The sequence below is a fragment of the Ailuropoda melanoleuca genome, chromosome 8 (genome assembly GCF_002007445.2).
Source record: "Ailuropoda melanoleuca isolate Jingjing chromosome 8, ASM200744v2, whole genome shotgun sequence".
Taxonomy (NCBI): domain Eukaryota; kingdom Metazoa; phylum Chordata; class Mammalia; order Carnivora; family Ursidae; genus Ailuropoda; species Ailuropoda melanoleuca.
In genome coordinates this window covers 85141979-85167865 of record NC_048225.1, presented here as the reverse complement: position 1 = coordinate 85167865, position 25887 = coordinate 85141979, and the positions used below count along the sequence as shown (strand labels likewise).

General features: G+C 35.6%; 1 protein-coding gene across 2 annotated transcripts in view; it reads right to left on the bottom strand.

The window, feature by feature from the left end:
• Positions 1-817: 817 nt before the first annotated feature.
• The window catches only part of EDEM3 (ER degradation enhancing alpha-mannosidase like protein 3), a 66248-nt gene continuing 41178 nt past the window's right edge, over positions 818-25887 (bottom strand). Inside the window, exons 12-20 of one of the 2 annotated variants that reach the window (XM_019801374.2) lie at positions 25097-25180; positions 24472-24596; positions 20200-20365; positions 19741-19895; positions 18664-18820; positions 16436-16627; positions 14935-15100; positions 11573-11758; positions 818-4782 (exon numbers count right to left, since the gene is read on the bottom strand). In XM_019801374.2, coding sequence (XP_019656933.2) covers positions 4376-4782; positions 11573-11758; positions 14935-15100; positions 16436-16627; positions 18664-18820; positions 19741-19895; positions 20200-20365; positions 24472-24596; positions 25097-25180 — 1638 coding nt within the window. In that variant the 3' untranslated portion in view covers positions 818-4375. The remainder of the gene's footprint in view (positions 4783-11572; positions 11759-14934; positions 15101-16435; positions 16628-18663; positions 18821-19740; positions 19896-20199; positions 20366-24471; positions 24597-25096; positions 25181-25887) is intronic. The other variant, XM_002920848.4, reaches the window with a different exon arrangement.

Below are 25887 nucleotides of genomic sequence, written 5' to 3'. Positions count from 1 at the left end.
AGAGATGCTATTAGATCCTTTGAACTCTTCCTGAAATAGTGGTGCATTGTCCTTGGAGAATGGAGGCATGCTGACACCAGAATTAATGTCCAGAGAACCAGAGAATGGATGCTACCATTTCTAAACTTCAGTCCCAAATGGGGAGAAAGCTGTCGGGTGGGAAGGTAGTGGCTGAGCAAAAGGAGAGCGGAATCTGTAATGGGCGTGTGAGAAGGGGTAAGGACAGAGAAAGGGAGAAGGTACACTGTAAGGAGCATGGGCTCAGGAGATAGAGCAGGGCTCCCATCCCATTGCCCAGTCACCAAATGTGCGACTTTGAGTGACATGTTTAGAACTTCAGGGCTCAATGTACTCATCTTTAAAGAAAGCAATTACCAATAGATAATAGTGATTACGATTAGGCCTTTCAAGATGTCTGTGCTCAGAAACTCTGGAACATTACAGATGAAAAGCACAGTATCTCAGTATCTGAAAGTGGCTGCTAAAAGGAAGTGGTCTCACTGGAATGAACAGGAGAGGTCCGGGTTACTTTGGATGACGATTATCAGAAGAACTCATTTTATTAAGTAAACTCAAAACATAAACATGTTACCAATATTGACACTGTAAATTATTAACTCTTATCTGCTCTGAGGGTTCCTGGCACTGAGTTGTGGAACTCTTCAATGTGTGTTTCCAAACCCTAAGTTGTCCCCAGATTTACTCCCCTGGGGTAAAATGAAAATAAAGAGAAGACAGAGTGGTGAAAAATTTTTTTAAAAAGATACCAAAGTATAAAGATAGGCAAAATGATGATAAAAATCCAAATTAAAACTAGACCAGAATATTTACATATTTTATTAAATCTTTACAATCAGTAATTATAATCAAATACACAATTATATACAAGGATTATATACATTTTGCCCAGACTTTTACATCACAGTACATAGTTTCCCTTAGAAATATTGTATACGTTTATCACCAAACAATAAAATCCAACAACAGTAGTGTTACAGCACCTGTTAGTACAGACATCTTTTTCATAAATTACATAAGAAAATATACGGCTGTAAATTGGGCTTTTAAAAATGTCTTTTATAAAATCTGAACATACAATATTTCATTCACAGAATGTTTTTTTTTCTATGTTCTGACTGAAGCCTTGTGCATAAAACGACCGGTTGGAATATTTACTAAATCAGCTCCCTCCACCCCCCACCTCCAAAATTATAAGACTATCTGAATTACTTCTGCTGAGCTTCCTTTATGATGAATCTGGCATAGGGTTTGGTGAGAGAACAAATGCTGGTTTTATTGTAAAAAGGGCTATGATGGTAATTTAAATTTTTTTTAAATTCTCAAAATAATTACATTAGAAACTAAAATCAGAGAGCACACAATTTTTCATTTTACTCTCTAATACTGTGAAGAAAAAGGGGAAAGTATAATGTCAAAAACCAATTTGTTCTGAAACAACTGTATTCTTGTTGGAAGCCTACTAAAGGTTAAAAACAAAAAACAAAACAAAAAAAAAACACAAAAAAAACCCACCCACCCAACAAAATATCCCATCCTAAACATATCCAGTAAATTACAATTCTGTCATACCTACAACTTTATGGGAAGATTATTGCAAATTAGGGTGTATCATTTCAAAAGACTTTCATAAGCAGAAAAAACTACAGCTATTTTTTAGTAGGTAAACAAGTTAAGTTTTAAAACTTGAAAATACCTGAATTAAATACTTGCTCTAATATCTAACTTCTCACTTTCAGATAAAATCCTTACTTGATTCCAGGTTTGTAAACATTGTATAAATCCTTCTTAGTCAAACAATTTTATGGCTGTGGTGATCACTTCAGCTCTGTTTCTATGCAGTCAACATTTAACTGAGGTAGACCAGATGTTTCTAAAATTCAGGGTCTCACAGAACCCCCTGAATATTTAAGAAGTACATAAAATGTCTATCAAAGGTATTTAAAAAATAAAACATAAATAAAAACACCTAATGCTGTTGGAATTTTTTAATGAACTCAACTTCATGGCAGTATGTCAAATAAGAATGTGGAGTTAATGATAACGTTGGGAGTTTTGAAGCTGATCATTCACCTTCTTAACTAGGGAAAAATCAAGTATGATTCCTTCTGGGTGTTAAGTATAACTTGTTAAATTTTCCTTTTTTTTTTTTTTATTTTAAGGATTCACTTTTCTAGAAAAGTGAACAAGTTGCTTCTAGACTTCAATGAATGGCAACATCTCCCCCTACTGGCCAAAGGCAGAGCTAGTAAGCTGGCTCTCACACACCATGAGATCTTCGCTGGGAAAAAAAAATTACGTTGTTTTGATAACTTAGAAAAGTTGGATTTAGACAACAATGGCTCTAAGCTACAAATATAAAATCAAATCAATGTATATAAGGCTTCTGTAATCAAAGTCTTAGAGGAACATCTGCTCCTTTTCTCCAAGCCCCAGTCCTATAAATCAAGGCAAGTCAAGTAATTTAAGCTTCAGCTATTTTGGCAGCTTTGCAATTAATATAAACAAAGCACTATGTCTATCCTTCCGTATACTGTATATATTATAGTTCTATCTTCTTACACCAAATTTCACATGCAGAAAGACTAAAATATCCATTTTAGTGTCAGGTTTAATTAAGGGCCAATAAAGGTCTTATAAGACTACTCTTCCCCACCCTCCCCCTCCCAAAAAGTGAATTCTCTATTAGTTTTATTATTCACTGACCCAATTACACTTAGCTGGAATTTTTGAAAGCAGCTATTTATCCCCTTATAAAGAATATGTTTACCTGGGATCTAAGACATACTGTACATGAATATACATAACTACAATACAGCACTGCTCTTCTTTTAACAGCTCCATATACAGTTTAAGTTCCTCAGTACCTCAAAACTGTGTTTTAAGAAAAGATTATTACGTAATGTCACGGTAAAGAGAAAGAAAATTAAGTCTCACAAATATTCCTTTAGAAGTGATTTAGTAAGCTTTAAAAAAATAAATAAAATGAATAAAACCATGATTTTAACTACAGGGCTGTCTACAGGATATCAACAACAGTTTTTAAAACTTAAATGTGGCCAGCACCAGACTGCCACCAAAACAAAGAAGGAAGATAAATTCTCATTAAGCTACATGGCTATATGTTAGTTGCTACTGTGTAAGTTTCTTACACAGGTTACCATAGATTAATTTTCAAGTCTGTAACAGAAGGAATATCTGCTTAAAAAAAAAAAAAAGTTAAAAAAAAATACCTTAAAAACCATGATTCAACAGAAAATGTGACAGACTCCTTAGGTGCATCTTTACAAACTATAGTTTCAAAGAAAAAAAAATAGTAGTTTCCCTAGGATTTTTAGATCACTACCACAGTTTTATTATGGCTCCCTAAGATAGAAAAATGGAACAAAATGTATTCAACCATTGGCGATATGGCCCTTGTGGTTCAAATTGCATACTAAACATGGGATGGAGTAAGGCTGATGGCTAGAGGTAATCCCCTCTAAGAGAAATGAACTGGAGAAGATTTCTAATTTACCCGACAAGGACAGAACTTTAAGTTCCATTTCAGAGTAGTCACGGCTTTCCCTACAGAAGGCCCAATGGCAAGTTCATATTACATTAGAGTTTCTCCCTTGTTCCATTTTTCTTAAGTAACCAATTTCCATAATATATTATGTGACCTTTTTACCTGGTCCCAATGATTAACCTTTACACAGAGAACTCACTGAGAAAGTACACTGGCTTCACCTTTGGTTTAAACGAAAAGGACATTGTTAAGAGAGAAAAAATCAAGTCGTCTTGATCATTTGTTAGACAATGAAGTGACGCGAGCAAAGGCTGTTTTCATCATAAATGCATTTGCTTCAGAACCACTGAGGTCACTCTGAGGGTTTTTGTGAAGGCAGCATAACCAGAATGCCCACAATACTCATGTGTCTTTTCCCAAAAGAGCCTCTAACCCCAAAACCAAGAAAGCCAAGCTTCCTTTAATTAGAAAGCTATACAAATTCCTATTCTCCACTCCACCATTAACTGAATGTGTTTGTCTATCCAGAGACTGCAGAAATCTGGTTCCTACGAATGCCCAGCAACCTTTTCCTGGCCTGAGGTGCTGCAGGGTGGTGCGACGCTGTCACAGGGTGGGGATCAGGGTGGGGGAGGGGCTGTGAGTTTCCATTTCTGATGGGACAGTTTTAAGCAAGGTCAATTCTAACATGGCATGCTCCAGATGCCTATGGTAACCATCTCAGTCAGAACATGGTTGCTCGTCACCAAACTTAACGACTCCCATTAGAGAGCCTATTAGTATCCGGGTGTCTGTGAACCACAGTTTGCCTTTTCTTTTTAAATACCTACCACCAGATTCTTTAGTGAGTCATAGTTCATCTTTCTCCATCATTTCAAATGCTTCTATATCTTCATTCCAGTCTGCTAATATGGAGTCTATAGGCTGGACCTTTTTACCCCAGCTAACATTAGGACTGGAATCTTCCTCAGTTTCTGATTGTTCTTGAAGTTGGTTATCTAAATCTGTACATTCACCATCAAGACTTGCAGTCTCACGGTTTTCCGTGGGGTGAGAATTCTGTTCAGAAGCAGAAACACTTGCAGCATTGTCCGTATCTGCTGGAGATGATTCTGGTTCTGAGTTTAGAGAACTTTCCTCAGGAGACTCTTGATCAACCAAATCAACCTCCTGAGAACTTGATGTAATCTGTTCAGCACTCTGATTCTGAGAATCATTTTCGGAGGATGGTTGTTCTTCATTTTCCATTTCAGGGTCTGTATATGAAAGAAACAAGCTTCATGCTACTTTCCCACTCAAAATATTTACTTTTGCAGTTTTAAGAGCATACTGGTTTTTGAAGTAAAATGAAGAAATAAAAGAGAAAGAAAAGCATTTTAATGAAGAACAGTGAACATTAACATTGAAGAGTAAAAGTACTGCCTTCGAATAATAATGTAATCACATTTTTCCTGTATATGCGTTTTGTAAAATGTGACAGTACAAAATAAATACTCTTCCAAACTGAAAGGAATGACTCTAATAACTGTAAGACTGCCTTCAGTGGGGATTAGTAAATGCCAAGAAATACACTAGATAATATTATTAAAGTGCATATAAATTTGCACTATATTTCTAAAATTTATTATTAAATATCTAAATTCAGGAAGGCTTGTAAATGAAACAGAACATATGAATAAATTTTAAACAGCACTTCTATGTTTTAAGATAATATTCTTTTGAAAAGTGAAATTCCACTCAGTAAGCCATGATAATGCTGATAATACAAAATTATGGATGAGTTGAGGGTATTAATGAGGTTAGATAAAATATCTTCATAAAGACAAGCAAGAACTGAGATTATTTACAAAACTTGTATCTCATTATTATAGGTCTGTGACTTGTAAGATATCATTTTAAAATTCACTGGAAGGCTGAAGAGCAGGTTAACCCTCCTGTACTGAATATACAGTAAACCACTAGAGGCAGTCTGTTTAGTGCTCCTACAAGAAAGCACGTAAATCACACGGATGCCCCCTGCCGCGTCCTCCCAGTCTCTGGCGGCAGTCAGCAAATAGCCCCGAGTGTCCCCTCTCTGTGTGCAAGCACTTTGCAAGATGCTAGGGATAAAATGAGGCAAAAACCAAACACCAGACCTGACCTAATGGATCTTTTAGTCCGGTTGGGGAAAACTTTTACAAATAATCAGACAAATAAATGGAAAACTCTGTAACATGTTTTATGTTGCTAGCGAAGCCTACAGGGAATAGGAAAGAATAAGGATAGTTGAGGGTTTCCTTCAGAAAGTGACACTTGAGCTGAGATTTAGTGTTAATGAGTCAAAGAAGGAAGGGAAGATGGACATATTATAAAACCAGAAAAACTAAAGGAAACAGGCATGCAGGAAGGTACAGACAGGTACGTTTATGTACACGCTGATGAAGTAGGATTACTTGACTAGGGAAGCTTAAGTTCTTGGGGGCTGGGGGAGTCCCCACTCTCTCTCTCTTCTAAGCTGTGGAAAAGGTGTACTTTAATTCAATAATTAGAAAAACCATGGTGGGGACCAAAGAAGAGAAAGCAGGAGCTGGCCACTCATTTATACTAGGCTACCTTAAGTTCAAGGGAAAACAAAAAGAAAAACCTTCAGGTTTTTGCTAGATTGCATTAATCTGGTTTAGAAGAATAGGGAAAAGTGTAATACTGTCTCATCTAGTAATAAAAATTGTGCTTTTGGCAAAAAATTACCCTAGGGATACATATTATGCAATATATTTTGGCAATCTAGCTAATACAATAGGATAAGAAAAAAGAAGAGCCAGTGTAAATGTAGGAGAAGAACAGATCGAATTGTATTCTTAGACAGTGTTGTATACTTAAACTCAAAACAACTCTTAATTTTTAAAAAATACCATTAAGATAATAAAAAAACTTGATACAGAGGGTAAAAATAAGATAAATGGCAAATAACCTCTCTATAGTAACAACTGGTTAGAAATAAAATTAAGTACCCTTTTCATAATAAAAATAAATACTGTAAAACGATTAAATTTATTATGAAAGGTACGAGACCTACATTACTTAACACCATAAAATTTTAATGAAAACATAAAACAAGATCTGATTACATTTACAGGTAAGTGTATGTTCCTGGATGGAATGTTCTTAATATTTAACAAAAACTTATTTATATGTAAAGCATACAACTACACAATTCCAAAATGAACCCCATTTCTAGTTTCTTTTTTTTCTTTTGGGACCAGATAGAACTATTCGGAAGTTCTTATGGAAGAATATACATTGAAGAGAAGTCAAGAAATTTTGAAAAGAATTAGTGAGAAGAGAGTTGCCTTCTCAGGTATCAAAATGCATTCAAAATAGTGAACTTTTATTATTGGCATAGGAGTAAACAAACAGATTAGTGGAAAAGAAGAGCAAGTCTGGAAACAGGAAATCTGTAAGACTATCTGATAGAGAGCCAAGAGGCAGCAAGGAGGAAAGTAAAGATGGTAGAGGGAGAAGCAGGAAAGGCAAGGAAGGAGTCAGGGTCCGTCACACTGTTTCACAGCTGTGCCACGGTGCGGGGCAGCACCCAATATGGCGCACCAGAGTTCTCGAAGCGTTCGCAACTACATCACTAAATTCAGAAACGGTGTATCGGAAACACAGGGAGCAAAAAAAGAATGAAGAAAATCTCAAGATATAAAGACAAGAAATTGTTAAGTTTTAATAATAAAAGGACAAGGGAGCCTTGGCAAAGATTTAAGAGACTGGATGTTCTACCATCATTCATGCATCTGTACGGCCAGCATTTGCTGAAAGCAAGGATTATAGAGATGCAGCAGGTACAGAAGCAGGATGTAATATGAATGTCAAAGTAGAACTATATTAAAAAGACCCCTGGGGCACCTGGGTGGCGCAGTTAAGCGTCCGACTCTTGGTTTCAGCTCAGGTCACGATCTCAGGGTTGTGAGACTGAGCCCCATGTCAGGCTCTGCACTCAGCACGGAGTCTGCTTAAGACTCTCTCTCCCTCTTCCCCTCCCCCTGCTCTCTATCTAAAATAAATAAATAAATCTTAAAAAAAAAAAAGACACCCTTACATTTAACCTATGAGAATAAGAGAAAATTCCATTAAAAGGTGGTATTTAAACTGGGTATGCAGGATGGCTAAATGTCCTCAAAGAGGAAATGGGCCATGGGAATGTGGAGAGGGATGGATAAGCACTTCAGAAAAGGGAAGAGATGTGCAAATGCAAAGATGCATGAGAAAACATGCCAGGTTGTAGAAGGTGTGCAGAAGGGTTGTAGAAAGAAGGGTGAGTATCAATTCGGCTTAACAAGAATGTTTCAGATGCTCCTTTCCAGGCAAAGAGGTCTTCTGCATACATATTAAATTTTGCAGTTCAACTTTAGGGCAGATTCACCCCAATCAAGTTCAGTGGGGGATAGTCTTAGGAAAAGTAACACTGCTAGACTTAAATCTGGAGCAGTTCGAACCACGGGACCTTTCTTTTCTTTCCATTTTCTCTGTCCACCTCTTTATCAGGTAGATATAAATACAGGAGTAGCCCTGAAAACATGAGTGTATAGCTCTCAAGGCACCACAGCCTGCACTGTAACGCACAAGCATGAGAACGTGTGGCACCTTGAAAATGCTGCTTTTCCCCTTGAAAATACTGAGTAAAGGAATTTGATTCTCACTTATAAACTGTTGCAATTTGGATCTAAATGTAACAGCACAGTGTCATTTGTTGGTGAGCACAGGGTTGGAATAATTCTTATCTTCTAGAAAGATGCAACACATGAGAGACATGGTATTAAAACTTCCATGGATAGTACAACTTCTAGAAGTACGACTGGTCTGACCCAAGGAAACAATATTTCCACTCGATAAATTACTAATGCTTTACTTCTGAAGAATATGTAATAAGATACCCGAACATTTTTGCTAGCAGATAGGACTATGGCAGATATTTCTGTATTAACGGCTGGGACTTCTGATCAGAATAAGAAAGTGAGAGTGGGAGTAGGGGCTTGTTCTGGGACTTCTATTTTCTCTACCAACATGTGGAAAGAACTGCTCAATCAAAACTGTGTGACTCTATAAAGGAAGTATGTATATGTGAAATAAGATTTTTAAAGAGCAATCTGGAGGACATGTTACTGTTTGATTTTAAGGATGCTAATTATTGGGCATTACTTATATAATCCTACCTAGTACCCTTGATGGTACAATATGGTTCATATATAGCTTCACATATAAATCATAGCATATGATTAAAAAAAAAAAAAAGGTGCCTTCTTAGCATTCTTCAGTGCTTCTCAAAGTGTTGCTGAGTGTAATTACCTGGGATGTTTGTTTACAATTTCAGATTCTGGTCCCTGCCTTCAGAAAGTCTGATTCAATATTCTGGAGTAAGACTCAGGAATCTACACTTGTAACAAAAGCATCAGCATCAGCTGATACTGAAGAGAAACACTGAGGCACGCAGTAATGGCACCGGACAAATTAATGACAATGCTACAGACATCAACTTCTTAGGGTATTTTCCTAAGTGAATAAGGTAGTTGATTTAATAAAACTATTATTGAGTTTCTGTTACACTGATAATTTTGTTACATTGATTTTGTTAATACAGTTGTACAGTTCCTGAAAGAGCTACATCAAAAGGGGAATTTTTAAAGACTTTCTGCCAAAAGATCACTCTGTAACACATCACAGTTCACTAACCTTAGAAACCAGCAAAACTTAAAAAAAATGTCTCATTTACATAAAGCCCTTTTACTGCATGGTCCTTAAAAGAATACTGTTAGATAATGTTTTTTGTACAGTAATCCCCCCCCTTTCCCACGGTTTCCCTTTCTGACGTTTCAGTTACCCTCAGTCGACCCTGGTCAGGAAACAGATGAGCCTCCACCTCCCGACATAGCATCAGAAGGTCAACAGCAGCCTACCACTAGGTCACAATGCCTGTCATTCCCCTCACTTCATCTCATCACGTAGCATTTTATCATCTCATATCACAAGAAGGATAGGTACAAAAGTATTTTAAGAAAGACCAGATTCACATAAATCTCATTACAGTATATTGTTATAACTGTTCTATTTTGTTATTAGCTATATGCCTAATTTATAAATTAAACTTTATCACAGGTATGTATGCATAGGAAAACATGGTACATACAGAACAGTATACTATCCACAGTGTCCAGCATCTACTGGGGGGTCTTGGACTATATCCCCCACGGGTGGGGGTGGGGGAGAACTACCTCTAGTAGAGTTTATCTTTTTCTCTTATTCTCTTTCTGGTATGAGCAGCACATAGCACATGCTTTACTATAACCTCGTAGTCCTAATCCCATGCACCCCTACACACATACGAGTTTTTAAAACAAGCTATTTTAAATGCATTATATTCAAATAAAAGTGATCAAAATTAATGCATGCCAAAACGTCTTTGTTAGACTGACTCTTACATGGACCAGTAAATTCATCTATATTATATGGATATGTAATTCATAGGATTTGTTATGACAGGATCAATAAAGAATTATTATTCTGGGACAGCTGACTAGACATGAAAATAATCTAATTACATTAATTAAACCAGATATTATCATGGTATCCACTGAAACAAATTATATATATATTTGCACATGCGTGTGTGTATATCTACACATACACACATACATATATACATATATATAACTTAAAGCTTATTAATGCAAGATACTTACTACTATTAATAATGTAGCTTGGAATCATTTTACCTTTTAATATTGCTGCTGAAATTCCAATGGTAGCACAAAATAGGGGGGAAAAAGCAAAGGCATTAACGAGTCATATGGAACAATAATTTGCCTGTGTTTGATGTGCCTAAATGCATGTATGTAGGAAAGAAGATCTGAGTTGAGAAAAAAAGACTCAGGAAAAAAAAAGTCAGGAACACAGGAGGATTTAAGATTAGAAATCCTCTCTATTCTGTTCTGTTTTTATCTATACATCCTTACATAAATTCATCCTACTCACTTCATTGCTCTTAAATAGTGGACGCGTCAAAGAAGAATAAAGTAATACAGGAAGACAAGACAAAACACTGATTTGGCTAGTACTAGATTATCGCAAAACTTTTTACTGTTTCACTTGGAAGTTATACTGAACTGAATCGGTTTCCTACCTAGCTGTCAAACAAACATCCCCAGGGATTCAACAACCCTGCACAAGCCCCACAGCTTCAGCCATTCACGGGTAATGAGAGAAGTACAGTTCTCTCTCCAGATGCCTCCAGTGGATAAGGAGGACTGCTCCCATAAGCGGGATGGCAGTCTATGTCTGATGTGTCACTCCCCCTCACTTCTCCTTATCACTAGGCTTCAAACTAAAAAAGAGTACTAGTAAGACCTTGCATTTATACAATAACTTGGGTTTCATCTGGGTTTCAAAGAGCCTTCAAGTTACTAACAAACATTTTGGTCTAGCGAGGACTAATATATTGTCATGAGTTAAGGCATGCTGCCCTATTCTTCAGACATCAGCCAATTAGCCAGTTGTAACTCTTGTAACTTATAAATCCCTAGTGATAAACTTACAGCTCAGTGGAGAGAACCTGCTAGATTTTTATTGCCTTCACCAAGACAGTGGTCATTTGATAACTGGTGGCCTGCTGAAACCTAACTACTATTATATTGTATACAATACCATTTGATACACTCTTTTTATTCCTTATAAAAGAAATGTAAGATGCAGTACCAGTAGAATTGAATGGTGAACATTTGTGGATGTTTAAATCGGCTCTCTTGATATATTAGCTGTATTTTTTATCACTGGGCAGAACCAGAGCAAAAATGATAAATGACATATAAAAAATGTAATTCTAAAAACATCCTAAGTCAACAAAGCAAAATAAATGTTTTACAACTCTTATTTCCAAAAGAGGAGTATTTTTTGAAGCCATCTCCTATTTTACCAGCGAACCAAAAATAACTTTCTGTAACTCACTTTTGCTATCAAACTAGTAAAATTAATGCTAAACTGAGTAAAAAACACATGATTTTTTACCCTTACCTCTATCTTTTGCTTTGTCAGAAAGGAGCACTTCCACCTCCTCATATTCCCGGATGGCATCCAATATGATACTTCCTTCTTTACTGAATAAGAACAGCATGGGGATCTTGATGTCATCTGTGTCTTTTCCATCACCTGCCATCTGGAACAGAGGGGCAGTATCACTGCTGCTCCCCTCATTGTCATCTAGCCAGAAAACGAATACAGCAAACATAAAAACATCTGTCCATTAAAAAGACCTATAGACCAATCTTTAATACTTTTTCCCTTGTTGGCAGCACTTATTTTATGCATCAAGAATCATAAAAATGAACATACTTTTAGAGCTCACTAATTCTACTCCAGAAATTTATCCTGAGGAAAGAGCTCAAAACAAGCAAAATAATCTATGCCTAAAGTAGTTTCTTGGAGTGCTATTTATAATTGTGAACTGTGAACTATTATAAGCAAATTATAATTACTTGATGGAACACACAGAAACCAGAATATTATTATTACATGAAAAAAGCAGAACACAAAATTCTATGATTATGACTAAAAACTTCCATATGCTTATGAAAAAGCCTAAAAATAGAAACATTCAAAGACTTAGCTTACAATGATATAACTATGAATGAAATTTCACTAAGATTTCCTTTAATGGCATTTACCAAACTATTAACTGATAGTTCTTGTTTCTATACTGTCCACAAAGAATGATGATCGTGGTTTTTTCCTCTATAATAGAGTTGAGGTGAACACTACTGATCTTTTATACCGGTGGGGTAACTGCAGGAGAACTAACTGCTCAATACTGTTTTACTGGCACATGCCAGATGAAAAGACTGCCTGTCCCTTCTTGGAGAGCCTGCTCCGATAGGCCCCGCTAAGTGGAGAATACCATGTAGGACCCGCCTCCTTAGCAACAGCCGATCAGACAAAGCATGGCCACCTGGCTCTAGGTCTGGAGGACCCGGAAGTGGCACACAGAAAGACTATTTCAGTTAGCAGTGGGTAGTTATCTAGTAAGGGGACACAGGCTCAGGGCTGAGGCTGCAATTTTAAAAATGACCGTTTTGGAACTAATGAGCAAAGAGGGAGCAAGCTGGTGAGAAGCCGGAGAATGAAGCAGAACTGCAAAGAGATGCAGAGAAGAGAGTCTAGGAAGACCCAGAGAAAAGAGAGAGACGGAAAAACTCTACTAGCTATCATGGTTCCTGATGATTTTTACTCAGCCGAATTTCTTACTCTTGCGTTCAATTAAAATAATCCAGTTCCAGTAGTAAACAAACCTCCCTTCTTAAACCAGCTTAAATCAATTATTGTCTCTTGCAGCCAAATGATTATTCTAAGATAATTTTTACTTTTAGTGCTTGTGATAAAAAACAACTAAGCCCTAATTTGCTCATTTATATACAATGAAAACCAGCAAAATCAAACAAAATACTTCATCAGAAACAAAAAACATAGGAAAAAGAAGTTCTAATACAAGAATGTTTCCCTTTAAAAATGAAATTTCCGAGTAAGGATCATTGCCTCTTACTTGTTTACCCACTGAGCTCAGCAGAGGATTCTGCCACTAACAGCTACTGAAGAAAACAAACTCGACAAACCTCGCAGAGTACAGAATACCACGAGAATTCGACTTATAGGGAAAATCTAAACTACTTCATATGTGCTCCAGCCTCTATTTTTTATATTTTATATTTTATATTTTTAAAGTCTTGGTAAAGAAGTGTTCAAAATGATAGTGATGACAAGCGATTAAATTCTCCAATGAAAGAAATCTCAGCACGGAAAACAGCCAAGGATGGAGCGATCGTTTAAGTTGAGCAGCAGCAGCCTTTTTCTGTCACTGGTGAGAGTGAGTATTTTAGGCTATGCAGTTCTTCTCTACTCCATTACCATTGCTCGAAAGTAGGCATAGACAAAATTAAACAAACTGGCATGGCTGTGTTCCAATAAAACTTTTATTTACAAAAACAGACAGTGATGTGGACTTGGCCTATAGGCTGTAGTTGGCCAACTGCTGATTTAAGTTATTAAGCAGAATTTTTCCTAGTACTTACTTAACTAATGAAATCTATGCGCTCAGTAAATCAACACCGGAGTGCCCATATGGGATAAGCAAAAGGAAGAGTAAATAGTTACGTTCACTGAAATAAATCCTAGTATTTTATTTTAAATATCTCAATTATTTTCAATGAAGTAAATCCTAATATTTAATTTTAAATGCCTTAATTTTTATTTACATTGAATTGAAAAAGGAAATCTATCCTAGTAAGAAAGAAAAAATTCAAAATAGATTTCCCCTGTGAGAGAAGCTATAAAGCTTAATTTCATAATTAGGATGTGACCTCAGGTCTTGTAGTTCTGAATATAAACTGTACACTTAAAGCACAGAAAAACTGGGGGGACCTGGGTGGCTCAGTCAGTTAAGTGTCTTGACTCTTGATTTTGCCTCAGGTCATAATCTCAGGGTTATGAGATCGAGCCCCACATGGGGCTCCCCATTCAGTGGGGGCGTCTGCTTGAGATTCTCTCTCTCCATATGTCTCTCTGCACCCCAAACCCGCTCTTTCTCTCTAAAAATAAATAAATTCATCTTTAAAAAGAAAAGAAAAATTTATATTTTCCCTGGCAGTCATGGCCTGCTTGTTATAAGTGATTTTCTATGAAAAATAAAAAAGCAAAACACACTGGTTGAAATACAGAGGTAAATGATTTGAGTTTGTAATTTCAGCAGAAAAAGACCAGAGGAAATAAAAATTTGCTAGCAACTAGTGCTTATACCTATGATATATAAGCTATTAGGCTAAGAAATTTTGTATATATTATCTTCAAACCTTACAACCACCTAAAAGATATTTTTTTTTTTACCACTTTCACTAGAGCTCAAAAAAATATTCTACTGAATAAACCAATAAACTAAAGCTGGGCCAACGTTACACCATGATTTTGTGGCAGAGCCAGGAACTGCACCCCAATGTATTTGACTCCAAAGCCTGCATTTTTTGTGGAGGAATGGATATTTTTAATGGCTCCCCACTGGAGGTGGCAGTGTGTAATTCTTGCCCTTAGAGGGCTTTGGATGTCAAAGCACATTTTCTTATCCACGGTGTTGGGTGCTTTGGGGTGCCCCAACGTACACACCTATCCCCACGTTCTTTTATTGGCATTAATATACAGAAACCCAAATCCAGAATTTCAAAAAAGACATACAACACATAGAAATTAAGAAAGTCACTGGATTCCCATCAAGTATGCTGTCTAGTGAAGTAAAAATAATATGATGAATTCTGCTAAAAATTTTGACAAATACAAGGAAAAATCCTAAAAATGATCTCTTCCTAGTCAACACAATGGCACAGAGGATTACTCACCAATAACAATGCCACCAATGGCACCAGCATTCTGAATGTTGCGTGCCTTTTCTGCAAACATGCACTGTCCTCTTTGTATCAAAGCGATTTTTCCCATCACTGCCTCGGGGTTAGTAAGCTCTGAACAACCATTGTATGGTTTACTGCTTGCAACAAATCCTCTTGTCTGTCAGAAATAAAAGTAACTGAAATATCCTTTTATCTTCTCAAATCACTATTCAATACAATTCACTATCTAGAACTTTAAACAGACTATTTCTTTTCTAATGATAACATATCCAATATACATATAGCGTAAGTTTTTGTTTTGAACATTTTGCACATCACAGTACCCAACCAACATTTTACTGGGTTGTGCAGTTTATAAAGCATTTTTACATAAATTACTAAACCTGATCTTTATAACAACTCTAAGAAAAATAATACATATCTCCATTTTACATATGGGGAAACTGAGGCTTGGGTTACATAATTTGCTCAAAGACACAATGTTATCAGTAAGTGGTTGGAATCTGTAGGCAGATTCACCTCATACCCATACCCACACTTAAAACAGCTGGGAACCACTTTTAAACCATCACTTGTAGCCAGAAAAATTTTTGAAAGAGGGAAAAAATGGATTTAGTCTACATAAATCTGCAAGCAGTTCTTCCCAGAAAAATTAAATCCACCAGAGAAGTGATCTCAAAGATACCAACGTAAAGATACTTTACTATCCCTCTCTCTCCTAGAATGCGAACTCCACGAGGGCATGATCTGCACTCACTTTATAAACGTGATAGACAGCTAACATCTAAAATAGTGCCTAGAATATAGCAGTACTAGGACTCAAAAAAGAGTTGAATGGATGAGTCAATCTATAAGCCTTTACAGCTTTAAAATACACACACAAAAAAAGGTCTCAATTAGGGGGAATGGAGTTCAAAGAGCACTGGCTTTAGATTATCAGGCGACTTGGGTCTGGTCCCAATATGCAGCCCAGTAGATGAACTTGTGAACTGTTTAGCAATGTAGGTGTTTGTTTCCTAGGTTAAAACTAAGGGGCTGGGCTAGCTTAGTGGTCTTCCAAGGTGGCTCAGTGGAACTGCAGTGTCACGCTCTCCACAGTCACCTGGCCAGACCATCTCCACTTTTAGCTGTGTTCTACCTTAAGGCTCCAAGTTAGATTTTTGTTCAACAAAAGGTCGTTGTTAAAAAGTCCAAAAAACCATTTTTAAATAAATTAAAGATACCAAATTAGAGAACAGGCCAAGAATTGGACAGTATCTGAACAATATTTTAAGTAAAATTCTATAAGCATATTGTATACAGAAATTATGACTCAAAATTTTCAAGATATGCTTTTAACTTTTAATCTACTTTAATCTGGGAGAACGAATATTTGGGTTTTAGATTAAATATTTAGGTTTAATAAATTAAAACCACTAAATTAGACTAAGCAATTAAGACAATACTTACACAATGCATTCAATTTCAACAAGCATATTTTAAGTATACACACCTCTTTATGTTTAGACAGATCTAGCCCAAACTGAGCTGGTCCAGCAGTCAACACTACCCTGCCAAAAAATGGGTGGGAAACAATTTGTACAGCTCGTGGAGGTAGCTGCTGTTCTTTTTGTTGCTGACTTGACAGTTCAATCATCTCCTGCATGAACCTCAACCCATCTTCAGCATCAATTGAACTAGCAGCCTAGGGAAAAAACAGATTAATTTTATCCTTTCTCGCAATGAAAACTTTCAACTTTTTGATGTCTTAAATATTAATGCACTATAATCTACTCTAAAATTTACCCTTTCAGTTTCAGTCCCTATCAAATATTTATGGCCTGATTTGTCCTAAAAATATTACTTCTGGAAATATTTTCTGAAAGTAACATTTATAATTTTTTCAACGTCTCTTTCACTGTTCTACAAACCACTTCTGATACAAATTGAGAACTGGACTTCCACCAAATGCTGAAATGCTTACTTTATTTTTCCTCTGCTTCCCCTTTTAAGAAATAAACCTCATACTTCCCTTTTTTGGAATTATGAACTAATAATCACACTAAATTCAAAATATATGTATCAGGCGTCTATTAAGATCCCAGCACTTGACTAGGAACTGGGGAGAAAGTCTTTCATTTTAAGAAGTTTGTATCTAGAGGACAGACATGTAAATTTACCTATGATAAAATTCTCAACTGGGAAATTAGACTAGCAGCACAGATAAGGGAATGATTGATTCTGCCAGTGTGGATCTGGGAAATATTTAGAATGATATTTGAATTGAGTCTTAACAGAGGAAAAGCTGAAGAATGCCTGACTTTACTGGAAAAAAGGTAGATTCCTGACACTTAACAAGAAAAGTCAATTGGACTTGACAGGAGTTGGAGGATAAGAGGGAACAGAGAGGAGTTGGGAGACAGAGACAAGTTCAAGCCTATTTGGATATGTCCAGTTTTGGTGACTTAAGAAAATGATGTTAGGGTTTATTGAGATGGCAAACAAAAAGGAAGAGAGATGGACTGAGGGGCAGGAAGAGATAATTAATTCGGGTTTAGACAGACTGAAACTGAGATGCAGACACATGTCATACATATGACAGGCAGATTAAAGCTGATTTTAAGAGTAAAATTAGGAATCAGGGTTACCTATGTATATCTAAGAAATCATGTGTACAAAGATGACAGCTGAGCTTGTAGAAACAGATGTGACTGCTTAAGAAGGATACAGAGAGAAAAACGTATGATCCAGATTCTCTGATAGTGCCTATGTTGTGTGGTTGTGCCAAATAAAGGGAAGTTCCAAAGGAATCCACAAAGCAATGAACAGAAAAGATATATGGGAAAGATATATATGGGATATATAGGAAAGATATATGTTGCTGGAATGCCCTGAAAGTCAAGAAAGGGGTAATGTTTTAAAAAGGGGTCAGTCAACAGTTACAGAAAAATTCAATCAAATAAAGATTAAGAGGCTACTGCGTGGTGTAAGTGAATGTAATGTCACTAGAGATGTCACTCCCACTACTGAGACAGTAAGTGAAACGTAAGGAAGCAGGCAGAAGACTCTTTAAGAAAGGATGGATGTGACAACAGAGATGAGAAAGAAATCAGAGGGGAAACTAAGGCTGTGGGAAGGTTGAATTTGAGATTAAGGGATACCAGGTATGGTTCCATGTTGAAATTCTTTAGCAAAATGTGTTTTCTCAGAATCAATGTACTAATAAGGTGAATAAGGTAAAAAATTAAAAGGCCTCATGTTATGAAAGCTTTTAAAGCGAAAAAAAAAATTTTTTTTCCCAAAAAGGCATGCTATTTTTCCTAGGCATAGACAAATACTTGCAAATTTTGATTTCCACAATGAATAAAATACTTAGATTCAGTAGCTTTTTGGAAATTAAAATACTGTAAACTACAGAGATATTAAAACTAATTATTAGCTTTTAAGATTTGCTCTAAATAGTGGAGAGACAAGGTTCTGAGAAACAGAAAAATCTGGACTTGAGCTCTACATTTGACTCTATTGACTTAAGCAAATTACCCAACCTATTTGTGATTTGATTTATACTATGAAGGGACTGAATTACATGGCTTTCCAAGATACTTCCAAGTCCTAAAATTCTGATTCTCTAACTATAAATCATATATTAAAAGTTTAGAAAGCCAAATGTCATTATCTTATGAAAGCTGATGAGACCAAAAAGGGCAGAGATGGTATCTAATTAGTACAGCAATGGCTTACTTGGATTGCATGTTGAACCAACTGGACTCTCCCATCTTTGAGGTGAATCAAACTCACCCCCATCTTCTTCAAGATTTCTAAATGTTCAGGGTTAGTGGCCATGAAATCTCTGGCTCTCAGAGGGGGTTTAGCTCCACTCCTGAAACTCTCCTCTCTGCTAAAAGTAATTACAGGCAAGGCTTAAAAAACTACAAATCAGAACTGGGGAAAAACCTAAGACAAATAAAAATAATTTTAGATATTTGCAAAATTGCTAGTTTTAGAACTAATGAAACTGGAAAAACTGGAATAGCTATTTTCCCATATATAACTTAGGTTATTAAGTTATACTTAATATACTTTATACTTTACAGTTACCAAAGCATACATATTATCGACAAGATTATATTAGTCAACAGCCTTATAACTATCTAATAGTACAGAATAGGTTGGCTTGGGGATTTGTTATTATTGATTTCTTCCTTGAAAAACAAGGTTCTCTCCCAATATTTTAAAAGCAAAATAATACTTCTATCTGTGAATAATAACACTCACTTAAAAAATTTTTTTTAAATTTCTTATGATGGCCTTTCCAATGTAACTATTTGGGAAAAAATGAACTCATTAAGCCAAAAAATTTAATTTAAAAAACAAGAATAAGTACTTCATCAAAAAATAAAATCAAATAAAACAGAAAAACTATATTTTCACTACATAGAAACCATAGATTAAAGGAAAAATACTTTCTACATATACAAGACATGTGGAAGTATTTGACAAAACTATTCTGTGTAAAAATGAACTACAGAAGTTAAAAACTATTATATACCACCCACTGACTATTAATACTTAGTTCATTAAACAAAATAACCACCAAATTTCCATAACAAAATTTCCATAATAAAAAAGACATTACTGCAGAATAAACTTTGCCATCTAACTTTACCAATGAATAATTTTTAATTAGTAATAACTACATACTTCAGTATGTCTTTGGTCTAAGTGAATGTTTTCTTGGCTGTTATATGTTCTTTATACTCTCTGTCATTTACTAACAATTAACTTCGTTATTAACAAATACAAAATAATACATCTTACACTCTGATGATGCCTCTAGGACAGCTCTTATCCACCACATTTTTCAAGGGTTCACGAATGCTCTGAGCATACAATGGGTCATTAGGGAAGAGAATCTGAGTGTTTGGACAAGTCCAATCAAAATTACTGTCATCCAGTTCTGTATATTCTGAAGTCTACAATATAAAACAATATTACATAAATAAAAATAATTATTTAACACTATAGTTGGTTCAAATGAAACATTAAGTGAAACCTAAGTGTATACAGGATAAAACAATAAAAACAAAACAAGAATACAATAAGTAGTAAGTGTATACAGGATAAAACAGTACAATAAAAGAAAACAAAATAAAATAACAAATGTACTTTCCTCCTACCATACATATATTTATTGAATTCTATTCATGGATTACTTTTCACTTGGAAAAATAAACACATGAAAGAGAATAAGACATTTAATTAAAAAACATAACCTACTGTATTCTTCTTAGAGATGCTTTGATTTGTAGTAGAGAGCCAAAGAGGTAACAGATGAGCTTCTGTTGTAAAAATGTAATCTTCTATGTCAAAAATAATGTCTTCTTTATCCGCAAATAACAGGTAAAGATATTTAAACATTTCAGCCAAGAAGAAAGAATCCATTCTAAAATAAAAGGTCACAAATAAATCTAAGAACATAAAAATATTCAAATGCCAACTCTCTGAAACAGAGTTAAGGTCAATAAACATGTCTATACCAATTTAGATGTCCAAAGTACTATAGAATCTATCTACCCCCAGTGGTAACAGTCTTGACGCCAAGCATATTCCAAGGAAATGAAAAAGACCAGATGGGCTGCCTGCCACACAGGTACACTAAACCTTGTCAACATACAGACAAGATTTTCCTGTTGGCCTTCCAATGAAGGAGAGTTTTCCATTTCTTCTACAGAGAACCAACAGCAGGGAGGTAATACAGATAAACTTTACTACTGAGAGCCACACAAGAACTCAATTAATATTAAACTGGATAAAGTAATACAATTTTGATGGAGTTCATTATGTAGCCATTTAAGTGATAAACAAGGCGGCTTTAAAGGTAAAGGAAATCACTTACAAAAAATTAAATGAAAAAAGTACAACACAAAATCACAGGGACTATCATTATAACTTTGTAAATATTTAAATACCTGTTAAAAGAAATATAGAAGAAACAAAGGAGATAAAAATATATGTGACTTTACAGATTTAATGTTATAATGCTTTAATAAACATTTTAAAGAAAAGCTTTAATAAAATTAAAACTGGCAGAAATAGAGCACAGCTGTTACATGGAGTTAAGGTAAATGGAATTAATTACATTTACTACCTCCCAAAGCATCCTACGTTTTGGCAGTAATAACTTGTAATTTACTGGACAGATTGCATAGTTTCACACCTCCAGCCAAGCACAAGTCCTAGCACACAGTAGGCACTCAATAAACATTTACTAAATCAAAAGCAAGTTTTAACAGTATTACTAAAGAATGAACTAGAGAGGCAATGAACATAGAGGTAAAGAAACGGGCTTTGGGAATAGAAAAGACTTTCCACTGACGAGCTGTGTAATGATGGGGATATTATATAAGGACTGTGAGCTTCAGTTTATTCTTCTGGAAAGGACATAGTAGTAACACATGCCTAACACTGGGGCAAAGACTAAATGAGATACTACAAATCCATTAATTAGCATAGCACCTGGCATATGTAGGAGCTCAAAAACAGAGCTATCATTATTTTTCCTATACATCAATGATGTTTTGTTTTGGAACAACAACTCACCTGTAATGTTTCAAAACTTTTTTGAACATTTTGTATGTTAATCTTTTCAGAATAGATAAAACACTTCCTGTCAACCTGCAATATACTTACGATAATTTAACTTTTTCTGGGGGATAGTTATTATCATGAGCAAATGCTAACTTGAGAAGTATAGACTGAAGAGCAGGGTGTTGATTTTCGGTGAATTCTAGAACTGATTATGAAACATGATTTGTAAACACTAAGAACAAAGAAATGGTAAGATCACTACAGTATGAGTTGGGTAAAGCTAGCAAACTGGGTATCATATCATATAATCGAATTTGTATTAAGAAACCACTAACATATACACAAATGCAAACACATATGCAATAAAACTGTCTGGAAGACTGTCTATCAAAGAGCCAACAGTGGTTATCTTAGGGTGAGCAAGTAGGGAAGTGTCTTAGGGAAGATTTTCATATCCTTTTTGCCATTTATATTCTTTCAGTGATTGTTAAGGAACATACAGATATTTCCATCTTGAAAATAGTGTGTACGTATGCTGGTGAGCCAGGGGATAACACCAGTAGATCTGTAAGGGAATAAGCAACCAGATGCAAAGAGCTTGTTACTTGAAAGCTCTCAAGTGTCACACCATGAGGTACACTAGTCATGGTCCTAATCAGAATTCTTCCCCAACAATTTAGACGGAAATTTTTTAAGGTGTGTCCATCTAAGCTGCAGATCACTGAAAACAGGTAATAGTACGTTAGATGACTGAGATGAAATTCAAACTCTCTTTTAGGCCTAGAAAACACACACACACACACACAAAGCCCAACAAAATCAAATTTTGCTAAGTATAAAGCTCTAAGTTTACACTAAAAAAAAAAATCACTTGCTCAAAAGCAGGATGGAGAATACCCTTTTGTCAGCAGGCCACAATTAAGTAACTGAAGTCAACTGGCCACAAGCTCACTGTGAGTTAAGTATAATAAAGCTGCTAAAATATCTAAAGCACATCTAGTAACACAGAATGCTGAAGATTAGGAGTTCCCAAGCTTCTGCTGGGCCAAATGCAGGAGAGATACAATGCTGCCATGAGGAACGGTGAGCTGATGAAGCAGTGATCCTCAAGTGGATAGAGGGTGTAAACCCATCAGCCGCTCAGAAAATGAGCAACCTCACAACTGTTTTGAACAGTGATGTTTTGCCAGCACATCTTCAGTATGGTTAATTCTGGGCATGATATTTTAAGAGATACTCTATACATTGGAATATAATCAGACTGGGGCAAAGGCAGTGGTAAACGGTCTAGAAACAATGTCATATAAGGAATGTTTGATAGGGAAAAATAGAAGAATGCTAAATTTAGAAAACTGGAACTCTCTAAATAGAATAAATCATGCCTTCCTCTGTAATTCCTCAACCTGTTACTCTTTTTTCTACTACAGCACAAATCATATGGTTGTAATAATTTCTTTACACACCTATCTTCTTCACTAACTACAAGTCAAGGGAGGGCAGGAACTGGTTCTAATTCTTCTTTCCATCCCCACACCTAAGTGCAGTGCCTGGCATACAGTCGGTGCTTAATTATTGTTCCTTGCATGAGTTGCCAGAACAGCATTGTGTTCAAGAGCCAATCTGCCTTGATAAGCATTCTGACTTAACCGTCCTAATCGTGTGACCTTAGGTAAGTTCCCCAACTTTTCTGAGCCTCGGCTTCTTCATCTATACAATGAAGATTGTAATACAAATTACACTTCAGAGGGTTGTTGTCAAGATCGAATGCATTAATAAACAAAGCAGGGGCTTAGTTAGAAGAGTGTCCAGAATGTAGGAAGCAGTCAATAAATGTTAAACACACAGCCTATCTGTTTTCATTTCTTGCTGGTATCTGCCTGCCTACTTCCCAAAACCTATCCATTCTCATCAGCTATGATCAGGGAAGTAGGTCTCAAGCCTCATTAACTATTAACTAAATACTCTTGAGTGAAGGACTAAGGGACAACTCCGAGTAAACGATGAGAGCTGTGTCTCACCTGCCTCTAGTCCCTCTGCCTGAAATTACTTTTACTACTTTTCTCTCATCCTTGCTCATCCTTCAAGATACAGGAGACTCCAGAAACCTTGCAAGGACTGTCACATCCCAAACTTCAATATGTTTCATGGCACATATACAATGTTGTAACGTCTATTTACCTGCCTACTCTCAGTGATTCAAAGATGGAAAAAGACATGTCTTCTATCTTTAATCCTCAAAAACTAGTTAACTCTGGCACATAAAACACTTCATAAACTACCTGTGGAATGAACATTTGGTAACCAAATAAACAAACATTAGTGTTCATTAGAGATGTGTTGCTAGGTTCCGGATGGTTAAAATAACCAGATAAGTAATTCTGGGATAACTGTAATGTTCGTGAATATCACAGTAACCAAAGTATGCTTTTCAAGCTTGAGTATTTCATGCCATCCACATCTATCCAGTATCCGATGAAAGAGAAATTGCCAATGGTCTTCCCCAGCCCTCCAAATCGGCAAGAGAAGAAGAATACACACATTAACCAAGATATACTTTGAGGAATTTTTGACTCAACACAAATTATAATCCAGATCATTCATCATCATCTTGATAATTTCTAACACTGTACATAATATAAAAACTATTAACACAGAACCCCCTCCTCCCATTCCTAATACTCCTAATACCAAGGTTCTGACATTTAACATTCATTTATTCATCTACTTAAAAATCATTTGAGCACCTACTATATGCCAGGCACTATGATGAAAATACAAACTGTTCAAACAATTTTAAAGAGCCTATTCAAGAGTTTAAAAAAATAAACACAATGAACTATGTTTTGCATCTTCAAGAACCTTTTGTAGAAGCATTAAGCTTATCTGAATTCTAAATAAGAGTTGTATTTTGTGTTGTTTCAGAGTTACCCTGAGGAAAGGGGACGTTAGGAATTGTTTTACCTGTCCTCATGACTTCCAGTACGAACATCCTTCATGGCAGCAAATCCGCAAGGCACTCTAGCATATTTATTTAAATTTTCAATAAGTGTTTTCCCTACTTCAAGGTAGTAAGGGTCTCCTGTAGCCTATTAAAAAGGAGAATATATGTATACGTATATATAGCTTATATATTACCATATACCCACTCATTTATCAGATATTTATTGAGTACCTACTAGGTGCTTAGACATTGTATCAGGCACTGGAGCACATGTTACACAGAACTTAGCTCTGGAAATAAGCCATGGATCTGCTTTATGGGATTTCTTAAACACACAACTGGAAAGCTGTCCAACTATGTATCTCAGCCCTTTGATAAAATTTTTAATGCCCAGAAAGGTAAGAGACATGCTTTAGAAAGCAGCTCTAGAATATAACATTTCTCTTTTAAGAAATGTAAATATTTTGAAGAGCCACAAAACTTAGATGTCAACTCTTTTATGGACTAGATGAATGAAAACCATAACATATCCAACCATTATAACATTAAACAAGGACTTTGAAAACCCAATTACTATTATAAGGTAGTGAGATATCCAACAGAGAATGGGGACTAAACAGCAAAAAGAGAGGTAAAATAGCTTACTTTATACAAGAAGTAGGTACTTTCTGCAAATTCTGGTCTTAAAGGATGTTGAGCCCAATGCACCCTGAAATCTGTGGTAAATGCCTGGACAAAACAACACGTAAATAGGTACAGAAATGTGATTTAAAAAATAAACAAGTGGTTCTAGAGTACATAGTAGGACATAAGTTAGATCATAAAAAAGGATTAAAATACTGATAACAATTTTCATCTATAAAATGAAAATTTTCATTCCTTAAAATCACAATTCATTTTTGCCAAGGTGCTATTTTTACCAATTACATGTAATCATTTTTGCAAACGATCATTTTGGCTATTAGGAAAGTTAGAGAAAACTATCAAACTCAGTAATGCCACTACATGGGTCTTTGTGTTTTCTTCTTTTTCCTTATCTCCATTTTTTCCTCTTAATTATTAAGTCCCTCGTTCTCATATTTCTATTTTAGCATTTTAGCATATGCTTTCTTTTATAACAACTTCAAATCCTCTGTGGAGTGAGACAAGGCATTATTTAAAAATAAAACTAGTCTCACTTGAAATTATTCACTAACAGAGCCAACTGGTTTTTTTTAAAAAAAAAAGATTAAAATAAAACCAAAACCTTTATGGGAACCAAATAAAACTTCATCTGTGATATGATGTTTTTAGTCGAACCTTGGTTTATTCTGAGTGATATGAATTTTCTACCATGCACAGTCCTACTTACCTGAAGTCTAACAAAACTACACTTTCTAAAACAAACACCTTAGGAAGCAATCTAAATTGGTGGAAGGCTTAGATATCTCACAGAC